Consider the following 11,494-nt stretch of genomic DNA (forward strand, 5'->3'; position numbering starts at 1 on the left):
GTCTTTGTCTTTCTCTCAATCCCAACCTCAAACTCCTAAAGGCTCAAGCATCATCACCCCCAGTGCCCTTCCTGCCCCAGCCTGTACCCCACCCCTTCCCTCTGCCAGGTGCCCACCTTCTTCTTGAGCACGCCGAGCCGCAGGGCCTTGGGGTCTGGGGCAGCATAGGTGAGCCACAGGCCTGAGGCCACGTGCTGCACAAAGCACAGGGACTCCCCATATTTGATTTCAGGGGGGCCCATGCCCTCCACATCCCGCTTGGGGGCCGTATCCAGCTTCTCCTACAGGGGCAGGGGACAGAGGTCAGCCTCCTCTGCTTGTGCATTTAATGGGGGATTCCCCCTCACAAGAGACTGCAGAGTGGTGGGGGGCTGGGGCGGGATTTGGGGCTCCAGCTGAGGGAGGGTATCCTGACCCCACCGACCTTGGAGATTCGGAAGCAGAAGGAAGTGGCCTTGGTGTGGGCCTTGCTGGCGTCAACCACCACCAGGCCCTGGTCCTCAATGAGTGCCAAGTACCGCCCGGTGGTGACATGCCGGATGCGGAGTGGCTGGCCCCAGCGCAGGTGGCTCCCACTCCAGCTGCAGAGGGTGAGGACGAGGGAGAGGTCAGAGGCCCCCCAGTTCTCCCATGGACACCACAGTCTTGGTTGAAACCTCCTCAAGCCCTCAGCCCTGTTCCAGGGTGCCCAAATCTTCCTTGGAGCCCTCAGATCCTTCTTAGGACCCCCAGCCTTCCTTTAAGAGCCCCAATCTTCTCTCAGGCCCTCACCACTTCCTCAGGGCTGCCCAGATGATTTCAGTGTCTCCAGTTTTCCCAGATCTGTCATTTTCTCCCCTCCTTTCCCCACAATTTCACTCGAGACCCTGATCTCTCCCTCAGGAACCTCCACTACCCCCAAGACCTCTTTTTCCTCCAGGATTCTAGGACCCTGGGGACCTTTATTGCTCTCTTAGGTTCTCCAGATTTTCCCTCAAAACCCTCCAGTCTCTTCCTCAGTTCTTCCTTCAAGACACTCTTCTCCTCCCAGGGCCCCCAGGAACCCCTAGCCCCTCCCCCAGCCTGCCTCCTCTGCCCCCGACCCCTACCTGATTCTCAGTGGCTCCAGTCTCCAGAGGGAGCGGGCGTGGGTGCACACAGATCCCCCCTCATAGTAGACAAGTCTGGGTACATGGAAGAGAGTGAGGTCAAGAGTTCAGGCTCCAGCCCCCCAGAATCTGATCCCTAATCCTAGGGTTCCAGGCCCCCCTAGCCAACCTTTGCCATCCCCCTTCTGGCCCGAAGACGCCAGACCCTCTTGTCCCCAAGCCCAGACCTGCGCTGGTCATCACTGTCAGCAGGGGAAATGGTCAGACATTCATCCATGTGTCCATGAAAGAGGCGGAGGACGTGGCCCCCGGTCACATAGCCTGGACAGGAGCAAAGGAAAGTGGTCATTGGGAAGCTGGAGCCCCGGAAAGGCCTGGGAGCCATAGTGGAGTTTGCAGGCCCTGCTTCTGCCCTGTGGGAAGCCGGGGGCTGGGTTTGGGGGTCTGCAGATGGAGATCTGAGTTTCAAGGTACAAAGTTGTAGTCTGAGATTTGGGCCTGAAGTAGGGGCATGAGATTTGGGGTCTGCGGTTGGGGATCTAGTGTTGGGGGTCTGGGTGTGCAGGGCTGAGGCTGGGAGGTTTGTGGGTCTGGGGTTTAAAGGTCTCAGTTTGGATTTTCGAGGTTGGCTTCAGAGAATGTCATTAGAGATTTGGGTCTAATGTTCCCCGATTCTGAGGTTTGCGTTCCAGGGCTTGAGATGGGGGTCTGGGTTTAGAGGTATGACGGTGGAGTCTGAAGTCAGGGTCTGAATTTTGAGTGTTATTTTGGAGGTCTGAGGCTGGTATCTGAGGCTGGTATCTGAGGTTTGGAAGGCTTAGCTCTGGGGTCTGAGTCTGGGGAGATGTGAGCTTTGTCGTAGTTAGAAGTTGGCGGGTCTGAGTTTCGGGGTCTGAGATTAAGGCCTGAGTTTCGAGATTTGTGGCGTGCATCTCAGCTTGGGTCCGGCTTAGGGCTCTGAGGTTTGAGGTGTGAGAATTGGGTTCAAAGTTTTGGGTTCATGCTTTAGGGACTCAGCATGGGGGTCTGCAAACTGGGAGATGATTTTGGAGATTTGAGGTTAGAGTTGGAGGTGTGAAGTCGATTGGCTGAGGTTCGGGGTCTGAAGTAGGGCTCTTAGTTTGGGATCTGAGTTTGAATTTGGGGGGCTGAGGTCCCATGTGCTTGTCATCTGAGGCTTGGGGTCTGAGGGATAAGCTACACATTCGATGATCTAAGCTTCGGGTCTGAGTTTAGGGGTCTGACCTCCAGGACCTGAATTTGGCTTGCGAGCTTTGGGGTCTGAATTAGGAGTCTGATACTGAGTTTTAGGTTTCGAGGTCTGAGCTCTAGGGTTCCAGATTGGTGGTCAGTTGGAGATCTAAGTATAAGGGTCATAATTTGGAGATCTTGGTTTGGGGTCTGAGGGGCAATGTTGAAGGTCTGTTTTGGGGGTCTTAGGTTAGGGGTCAGAGGTCTGGGGTCCTCACCCTCTTCGCAGCCAGAGCAGATAGGGTTCATGTTCCACAGTGTCTGCATGAAGGAGGCGTCAACCTGGAGCTCCCCACTGGCCGTCGACAGGTGCTGTGGGCAACCAGGATGTGGTGGTCAGAGATAATGGGGGGTGAGCAATAGTTCCAGAGTGAGTCAGAAACCAAGGGTGGAAGCCAGGAAACCAGAAGACAGGAGACCAAATATTACAGGTCACAGATCAAGAAACAGAGATCGGGCTTCCCTGGTGGCGCAGTGGTTGAGAGTCCACCTGCCGATGCAGGGGACACGGGTTCGTGCCCCGGTCCGGGAAGATCCCACATGCCGCGGAGCGGCTGGGCCCATGAGCCATGGCCGCTGAGCCTGCGCGTCCGGAGCCTGTACTCCGCCACAGGCGGAGTGGGAGAGGCCACAACAGTGAGAGGCCCGCGTACCGCAAAAAACCAAAAAAAAAAAAAAAAAGAAAAGAAACCGAGATCAAGTCAGGAAATGGGGCGTCAGAAACCAGAAATTGGATGGAAACTGGAAATTGGGAGTCAGGACGTTGGGGCCAGAGACCAGGCAAACCAATGAGGAGGAGATGGGGTGGATCCCGTGTGCCCCCAGCCCCAGGAGCAGTAGGAGCTGTGGTGAGGGAGGTGCTACTCACCAGGTAGCGCTCAGAGGAGACGCTGACGAGGATGAGGTCATCCCCAACTCGGACCTTCTCTCCTTCCGACCTCTGCTTGGAGGCCGGGTGTGTCGTCCACCAACAGGCCTCTCCTATGGGTGGGGGTGGGGTGAGGGCTGCCCAGAACGCTCTTCCCCAAGGCATTCCCAGCCACGGAGCCTCCCAAGCCCTCCGTCCCAAGCTCTCCTCTTAGTGCCCCCAACTCTCTGCCTCACAGTCCCCCATTCCTGTCCTCAGACTCTCTGCCTGCTTGCCTGAGTCTCTCTGTTCAGAATGTATTCATCCACACCCCCAGACTCTCAGCCCCAAAGGCCCCCATCTTTGCCCCTGGAACATCCCCATGCCCGCTCCCGGGGTTCTGCAGACCTTCTGAATCCCAACTCCCTGCCTGCGGCATCCCCATCGTAGCCCCTCCCTCCAGCCCCTGCACCTGTTGCGTCCTCCTGCAGTCCCACGTCGAAGGCCAGCTTGTCAGTCATGGAGCGGGAGGTGGTGAGGCAGCTCAGGTACTAGGGTTGTAGAGGGGAGTCAGCCACCCGGCGGGCGTTGCACTCCCTGGCCCCTGCCGCCGCCCCGGCCCCTCCCGACGCACTTACCATGCCGCTGTGCGAGTGCCGGAGCAGGATGGCATGGCCATACAGCAGTGTCCTGTGTCCCCCACCCTGGGACGACTGCAGGGGGCAGGGGAGGACACAGAGTGAGAATAGACCCCCCTGAAACATCTGGCCTATCTCAGGTGGGAATACACTTCCCAGAAGACACCATGCTCGGGCCTGGATGCGAAGAAGCCTCAGCTCAGACCCACAACAGAGTCTCTGCCTCAGGTTCCCTGCTTCCAGGGGAAGCAAGGTCTGTGTCTCTGAGAAGCCTGTGGGTGGGGTGTTTTCTATTCCCCCAAGCCCACTCTGTCCTTCAACCTGTTAACCAGGCCCCAGAGTCACTCAGGGGGCTGAACCCCTCTTCCAGAGGTTCAGATACCTGGGGTCACTCAGGGAAGCCCCCGTATCTCGTGTTCCACAGACTTTAGCTCCCTCTGCTCTCACCTGTCATAACACAGCTGTGCACCGGTACTGTCCTACCAGCTGTTAAACATTGGAGCATCACCCACAGGGACCTGCCCTGTGCTGCCACACACCCCCGGGCCCAGGAAGACTCTGCGCCTCTTGGGAGTGGGTGGGCACACCCAGCACTCGATGGCATCATGCCCCCCATCCCAGCTCTCACATGCCCATGCTCTGAGGGGGCCATGTGATGGGGCCACGTGATCACATGGTGGACCCACCATGTGGGTCCAGAGGGGACTCACACTTGGGATGGAGGGAGGTGATGAGGGGAGAGGTCCCATGCGGAGAAGAGCTAGGAGGGTCGGAGGAAAGGATGGAAAAGAAGAGAAAGGAGCAGGTGGGAGAACAGGGGCTCAAAAGCCCCCACCCCCTTCCTTCCTTCCTGCCTGGCCTGTTCTGGGTTCCACAGACCCTGACAACCGGGGTGGGGAAGAACCCCCAGCCCCTGTGTGCAGGGTGTGGACCCAAGAGGCCCACCTGGGGTCAGGAGAGGTGGCAAGGACAGATGACACCCAAGGCCAGACCTACCCACTTATCCAAATTGAGGGCCTGTGGGGGGCAGGGCAGAGAGAGGAAGAAGAACAGACGGTAAATGACCCCCAGGTCCTCCCACCCGTCCCTGCCACCCGTCCCACCTGGGTGGGAGCCTCACCTCCACGCCGGCCTCCACGGTGTTGGCCAGCATCTCCTGCAGGGCTCGGACGGACAGGGACTGCTCCAGGACGAAGCAACAGATGGCCAGGTCAGGGGGCACATTCTGGGGGGTGGGGAGATGTGAACGGGGGACCTGAAGGCTCCAGAGTGCTGGTGCACGCCCTGCCCCTAGTCTAAATACCTACACCCCTTAGAGACCCAGACCCGACCCAGCCCTCCAAGAAGCCCTGCCCTCTGCCTCCCGCTTCAAACACCCTGAATTCGCACCAACATCCCAGAAGACACCTCTGCTCTGCCTCCTCCCTCACACCCCTGTACCCCACCCGAACCTCACAGAAGTTTCCACAGCACACCTAATCCCATAGGAAGCCTCAGCCCCTGTCAGACGCATTCCACCCATCCGACTCCGGGAGCCCCCTCCTTGCCCTCCCGGCAGAAAACGCAAATCTCTCCAACCCCAAAGGAAGCCCCAGCTCCTGCTGTAACGAGCAGACAGTCCCAGCTCCTGCCCTCTCCCTCAGACACCTGTGAACACTGCTTCAAAGTCCCAGGACCAAGGCCCCACCTCACACCTCCCGCCTCAGGCTCCCACCCAGGCACCTCAAGCACTTAGACACCCTCCCCCTTGAACCCAAGACTCTCTGCCCACCTCAGGCCCCTGGCCTCCTCCCCCGTCAAACTCCAGGTCTCCTCCCTCTCCCAGCCCCCGCCCCATCCCCCCAGGTCACCTCCTCCCTCAGAGCCTGAGTTCACCTCAGCCTCAGACCCCAGGATCCCCCCACCTCTCAACCTCCAACCCCCTCCCCAGTCAGCCCCCTGCGGGCACCCCCTGACCCTCCAGGCTGTTCTGCTTTGGATTGAAGACCCTCTGCCCCCTCAGACACCTGCCCCCTAAGACCCCCTGCCCCTCCCTCCTCAGACCTCCACCCACCTCAGACCTCTGTCCCTTTCCCCCGTAAGCCCCCTCCCATTTTCTCTCCTATCAGCACCCCCTTCAGATCCCCTCTTCTTTGAACTCAAGACCTTCTATCTCCTTAGACCCCCTCCTTCTTCCCCCAGGACCCCAGCTCCCCTCCTCAGACCTCCAGCCCCCTTTCCCTCTTAGCCCCCCTCCCTATTCCCCTTCCTGTCAGCATCCCCTCTCCAGACTCCCAGACCCCTCTTCTTTGGGCCCCAGGCTCTCTGCCCCTCAGGCCCCCTCTTCCTTCCGTCCTGCACAGACCTGGGCATTGCTGGTGGGCTCCAGGAAGCAGAGGCGGTTGCCGAAGCCCTCGGCGGCCAGGCAGAGCTTGAGCTGCTCCTTGAGCACCATGGCGCTGCACTGCAGGACCATCTCGTCGTCCTGGGGACGGGCAGAGGGTCAGGGTGGGCGCCCGCATCCCACCCGCATCCTGCAGACACTGTACCATGGGCCACCCACCTGGCCCTTTCTCCTCGTGAAAAAGATGTGACTAATAATAGCCACCCTTGCCATTTGTCAAGTAGGGGCCCGTGTTGAGCACTGTACATGCTTCTAACATGCCCATGAGATCCAAGCCAGTGGCATCCCCACGTTAAAATGGGGAAACTGAGGCTCCATGAGGGGACATGGCTTGTCCAAGGCCACACGGCTGATAAGAGAAGCAGCTGGGATCTGAACCCCAGTCCAACTGACTCCAGAGGACTCCCAGGTGGGGGTCCACAAGGTGAGTCACTGGAGGGTGGAAGATACGAGTGCCTCAAGTTAAATGGCTTTTAAGTTCAGCCTTATCTAATTATTCTTTTGTGTGTTATTTTAATAGTAGCTCTCATTTAAGGAGTGCTGTCTAATGACTCCTGAATGCAGTGCCAGCGTCTGGACTGGATCCTGGATGGAGGGGAAATGCCATAAAAGACGGTATAGAGACAAGTGGTGAAAGGTGAAACAGACTGTGAATTAGATGATGGTATCATAGCCGTACGAAATCTCCCGATTTTGATAACTGTGCTGTGGTTTTCTGAGAGACATCCCTTGTTTTTTTAGGAAACAGACACTGAAGGATTTAGGGGTTAAGGGTATCATGTCCACAGCTAACTCTCAAACAGCTTAGGAAAAAAAATAGGGAGAGAGAGGGAGGGAGAGATGGAGGGAATGATAAAGCAGACACGCTACATCCTAACCTTTGGGGGAAATGACTGAAGGCCACATGGGAGTTCTCTGAGATAACCTTGCAACTTTTCTCTGAGTTTGAAATAATCTCGAGGGTATAAATTAAAATTTTAAGTAAAATAAACACCCTTCTGAGGTAAGTCCTAGTATGTGAACCTGTGGAAACAGAGGCCTAGAGAGGTGAAGTGATTTGCCTGAGGTCACACAGCCGGCGCAGCTTGTGGGATCTTAGTTTCCCTTGCAGGGTCTTAGTTTCCCGACCAGGGATCGAGCCCACACCCCCTGCAGTGGAAGTGTGGAGTCTTAAACACTGGACCACCAGGGAAGTCCCAATATGCCACTTTTAGAAAGTTAGACCACCTCTTGATACGTTAGTAGAATAGCCCATATTACATTCATAACTAATATAAATGTATGTGGGGGTCTGCTCCACATTTTTACTGATAGAGGTTTCAATCAAAATTGATGGGGAAAAAAAACAGGTGGAGACCGCAGTGATTAACCACAGTTAAGACAGTGATTATTCCATTTTACAGCAAAGGAAACAGGTTCAAGGAGGCTAGGCGTTGTGCCTGAAGTCACACAGACTCCAGCCCTTCCAGCAAATCCTGGGCTTCACCCCACACAGGCAGCCCTCATTCTTTCTGTCAGCCTGGGAGGAGGGAGAGAGATTCATCCTGTCGGCCGAGAGGCCCCAGGACTGCTCTGTCCTATTACCCCCATCCCCGACATCTTGGCATATGCCGTGTATTCACAGGGATCACACAGCTTGCATTTATTAAGTACATACTCTCTGCTACACCTCATGCTCACGGCTTTACATTCATCTAATAGACACTGATTAAGCATCTGCTATGTGCCAGGCACTGATCTAGGCACTGGATATAGAGCAGCGAATAAAGCAGACGAATTCCCTGTCCTTGTGGAGCTGACATCCTTGTGGGGGGAAATGCAATGAACAGGTGAATCAATTTATAATGTTAATTTCAGTGATAAGTGTTATGGAAAAAATAACCCAGGGTGATGTAAGAGTTTGGGGTAGAGATGACATCAGTGAGGGGGGTGAAGTGACAGCCTCTCCAAGGAGGTGACATTTGAGCTGAGCCTTGTCTGAATAACAAGAAGGAATCAGGCCCGATCATCTCTGGAGGAAGAAAGTTCCCGGAAGAGGAGTCTGCCTGTGCAAAGGCCTGGGGCCGTGGGTATTCAGAAAAAGCAAGGGAGACAGCCTGGCGCTGCTGCCATCAGGAGCAAGGGAGAAAGTGGGAGGAGACGAGCCCAGAGAGATATTTGCATGGACCCATTGAATCCTTATGGTACATATTTTTGTCCCCATTTTCCAGATTGGGAAACTGAGGCTCAGAGAGAAAACTAAAAATCACTTGCCCAAAGTTAGGAAGCAGGCAAATGGCAAAACCAACATATAAACCAGGGACAGGGAGCCTAATCCCTACACCAATGATTCTCTAACTTTCTCCTGCATCAGAATGAAGGGGGGTAGCCTGGTTAAAAATGCAACTTCCTTGCTGCCCCAGTCTCCCCCTCAACACCAAGAGCCTGATTCAGTAGATCTGGGGTCAGCAGGGAATCTGGACCATTAACCAGCCCCCAGGAGGTTTTGACATGGGCCATGCTTTGAGGAGCCCCAGCCTGGGCAGGGCTGGATGTTGCCACCCATCAAAAGGAAATGAAATGAACTTGGGGACCATGCCCATCATGCTTAAAAAGTGAAATAAATGTAGAGCAAGAACAGAAAATAGCAGCATGCCCCCTGTGTTCTAAGGGCTACCTGCATTTCATGAAACTTGTTTCAGTTAAAAATAGTTGTGTGCGGGGCTTCCCTGGTGGCACAGTGGTTGAGAGTCCGCCTGCCGATGCAGGGGACACGGGTTCGTGCCCCGGTCCGGGAAGATCCCACATGCCGCGGAGCGGCTGGGCCCGTGAGCCATGGCCACTGAGCCTGCGCGTCCGGAGCCTGTTGCTCCGCAACGGGAGAGGCCACAACAGTGAGAGACCCGCGTACCGCAAAAAAAAAAAAAAAAAAATTGTGTGAATGCACCTAATTTGAGCATAATAGCATGAATTGGAGGCAACCCAAATGTCCATCAGCAGGTGAACTGATAAACAAATTGTAGCGTATTCACACAATGGAATACTACTTAGCAACAAAAAGAAATGAATTCTTGATACACATTACATGGATTAATGTCAAAAATGTTACAGTGTGCAAAAGAAGCAGGACAAATGAGCATATATTTTATATGAAACACTAGTTAGTGACTTATGGGATCTATGGTGACATAAAGCAGAAGGGCAGGGTGATTCCTGCAAAGAGCCAAAGGGAACTTTCTGGGAAATGGTCTATTGATTATGATAGTAGTTACATGGGTGTGTGCAGCTTGTCAACTGTAATGCCTAAAAGGGGTACAAATTATTGCATGTCAATTATAGCTCTGCTAGTAAAGTTGACTTTTTATAACGTATGTGAATATATGCATGTACTGGGTTGCAATATAAAATATATTTCTTACCAGTGGGATGAGATCCAAAAAGTTTGAGAAAACCACCACATAACCTCAGTAAAGTTCAGGAAAATGGACCCAGTCTGGGGCCAAGAGATGTCAAGGCCAGGCCTCTAGAATCCAACACTGGCTAGCCAGGCAAGTCTGAGCCCAGTTTTCCTCTTATGAAAGCAGGAGGGCTGGCCCCCAGGGGCATCCAGAGATGACGCTTCCTGGCCTTAACCTTGGTCAGTGACTCCCACTCAGGCCTCGGTTTCCCTCAAAACTCCCAGGGAGATAAAGATAGGGCCCTACCTCAGAAGATAGGGCAGCAAGGATATAATTAGATGCCTCAGGAGGCTGAGGCCCTGGGCATGGGGTCTGACGTAGAGTGGCTGCTCAGGGGCTCAAGGCCATGGCCACGGTCTTATTAGGGCTTGGGAGGAGGGAAGAGCCCAACCCATGGTGTCTGCTAAGGGACTGGAGCCAGTGCAAGAGTCTAGGGTGAAGCTAGGCCTCCTCCCATGGCCGAATGTCCAGCTGTCCCTATCCTTCACTACCAGCCCCAGCTGTCCATTCCTCCCTCCCAGGAAACCAGAGCCGGCTCACCAGGGTCCTATTCTGGGGCCGGAATGCTGTGTCAGCATTTCCCAGGGCCTGGAGGGGGTGGGGAGGGGCTAGTGCAGGATCAGCGGACCTGGCCCAAAAGAGAGAATATCCCCTCCCATATTCACAGCCCCACACCCGGTAGAACCACTGGGAGGGAAAAGTGGGAAGGACTTCGAGATGGGCAGCCCCTCCCCCCATCCTCTCCCTGTCCCCTGCCCAGGCCCCAGAAAAGTGGACTATTCTGGGAGGGACACCTGTTGTTCCAATTCCCATCCCTGCCCACTCCCCCCCGCCTGCCGAGGGTCAGAGATGCAGAGAGAGACAGAGTTGAAGACACAGTGAGAAACACAGAGGGCCTGAAGCCGAAGAACAAAGCCAGAGACAGAGACAGGGAGACAGAGATGGAAAGAGACAGAGACACAGACAACCCAAAGAGACAGATAGGGAGAGACAGATAGAGATAGATAGCAGCCATATCTGACCCTCCTCTCCAAAATCAAGTGGGGAAAGAAAGAAGACCCAGAAACAGGGGGACCCTCAGGAGACCCTCAAGGGCTGGGAGTTCAAAGGAGTTGTGTCCTTCAGCCCACCACAGCCCTCTTCCCAAGAATTTAAATAGGTCAGAGTCTGGAGCAAAAAGAGAATTAGGGCTAAGTGGGGGGTGGGGGAGGGGACAGCTAAATTAAGCTCAGGAATTAGAACCACCTTCCCCAAGTGCCTGCTTCCAGAGTGGTGGGAGGGGGTGCTCTCTCAGCGGCCCCCTTCTCTGGGACAAATCGCTAGCGTCAGAAGAGAGGGTGGAGGAGGGAGGATCCTCCTCCCCATTCTGTAGTCCCAGATTCTGCTAATTCTCTGACGAGAAAGATGGGAGACACTAAGAGAGACAGAAACGGAGAAAGACGGAGTGACAGTCACCCAAAGGGACAGAGGAGAGACCCCAGAGTCTCAGAGACCACCAGCAATCAGGACAAAGACATCGGAGACAGAGAGACACTCAGACCAGAGAGATAGTCCCAGAGACTCCAACACAGAGATACGCACCGTCCGCAGAAACTGGACCTCATCCTCGCCCTCTCCTCCGTCACCCATGATGTCGAGGCCAGAGGTGCTGGGGCTGAGGTCGGTGGCTAAGAGGAGGGGGCCGAAGGCTGGACGGGTGGGCTGGGGGCGAGTTGGGGTCGGAGACCTCTGGGGACGACAGAGGCACCCGCGGCGTAGATGGAACTGCGTGGAGGACTCGTGTGCTGGACAGAGCTGGGAGGAGGTCCCCGCCCCCGGGTCCCCATTGGAGCAGGACGGCCAAGGCCACG

The 11,494-nt window shown here is 55.3% G+C and overlaps 1 protein-coding gene across 2 annotated transcripts in view; it reads right to left on the reverse strand.

Annotated features, from left to right (window-relative positions):
* Window positions 1-11,273, reverse strand: part of RYR1 (ryanodine receptor 1) — a 117,747-nt gene extending 106,474 nt beyond the window's left edge. For both annotated transcript variants that reach the window (XM_059999263.1, XM_059999264.1), the window contains exons 1-11: window positions 11,226-11,273; window positions 6,169-6,288; window positions 4,945-5,049; window positions 3,825-3,899; window positions 3,659-3,737; window positions 3,208-3,320; window positions 2,558-2,651; window positions 1,316-1,409; window positions 1,089-1,163; window positions 425-581; window positions 117-281 (exon numbers count right to left, since the gene is read on the reverse strand). In XM_059999263.1, coding sequence (XP_059855246.1) covers window positions 117-281; window positions 425-581; window positions 1,089-1,163; window positions 1,316-1,409; window positions 2,558-2,651; window positions 3,208-3,320; window positions 3,659-3,737; window positions 3,825-3,899; window positions 4,945-5,049; window positions 6,169-6,288; window positions 11,226-11,273 — 1,125 coding nt within the window. The remainder of the gene's footprint in view (window positions 1-116; window positions 282-424; window positions 582-1,088; window positions 1,164-1,315; window positions 1,410-2,557; window positions 2,652-3,207; window positions 3,321-3,658; window positions 3,738-3,824; window positions 3,900-4,944; window positions 5,050-6,168; window positions 6,289-11,225) is intronic.
* Between the last annotated feature and the right edge of the window lie 221 nt (window positions 11,274-11,494).

The sequence above is a fragment of the Delphinus delphis genome, chromosome 20 (genome assembly GCF_949987515.2).
Source record: "Delphinus delphis chromosome 20, mDelDel1.2, whole genome shotgun sequence".
Classification (NCBI taxonomy): domain Eukaryota; kingdom Metazoa; phylum Chordata; class Mammalia; order Artiodactyla; family Delphinidae; genus Delphinus; species Delphinus delphis.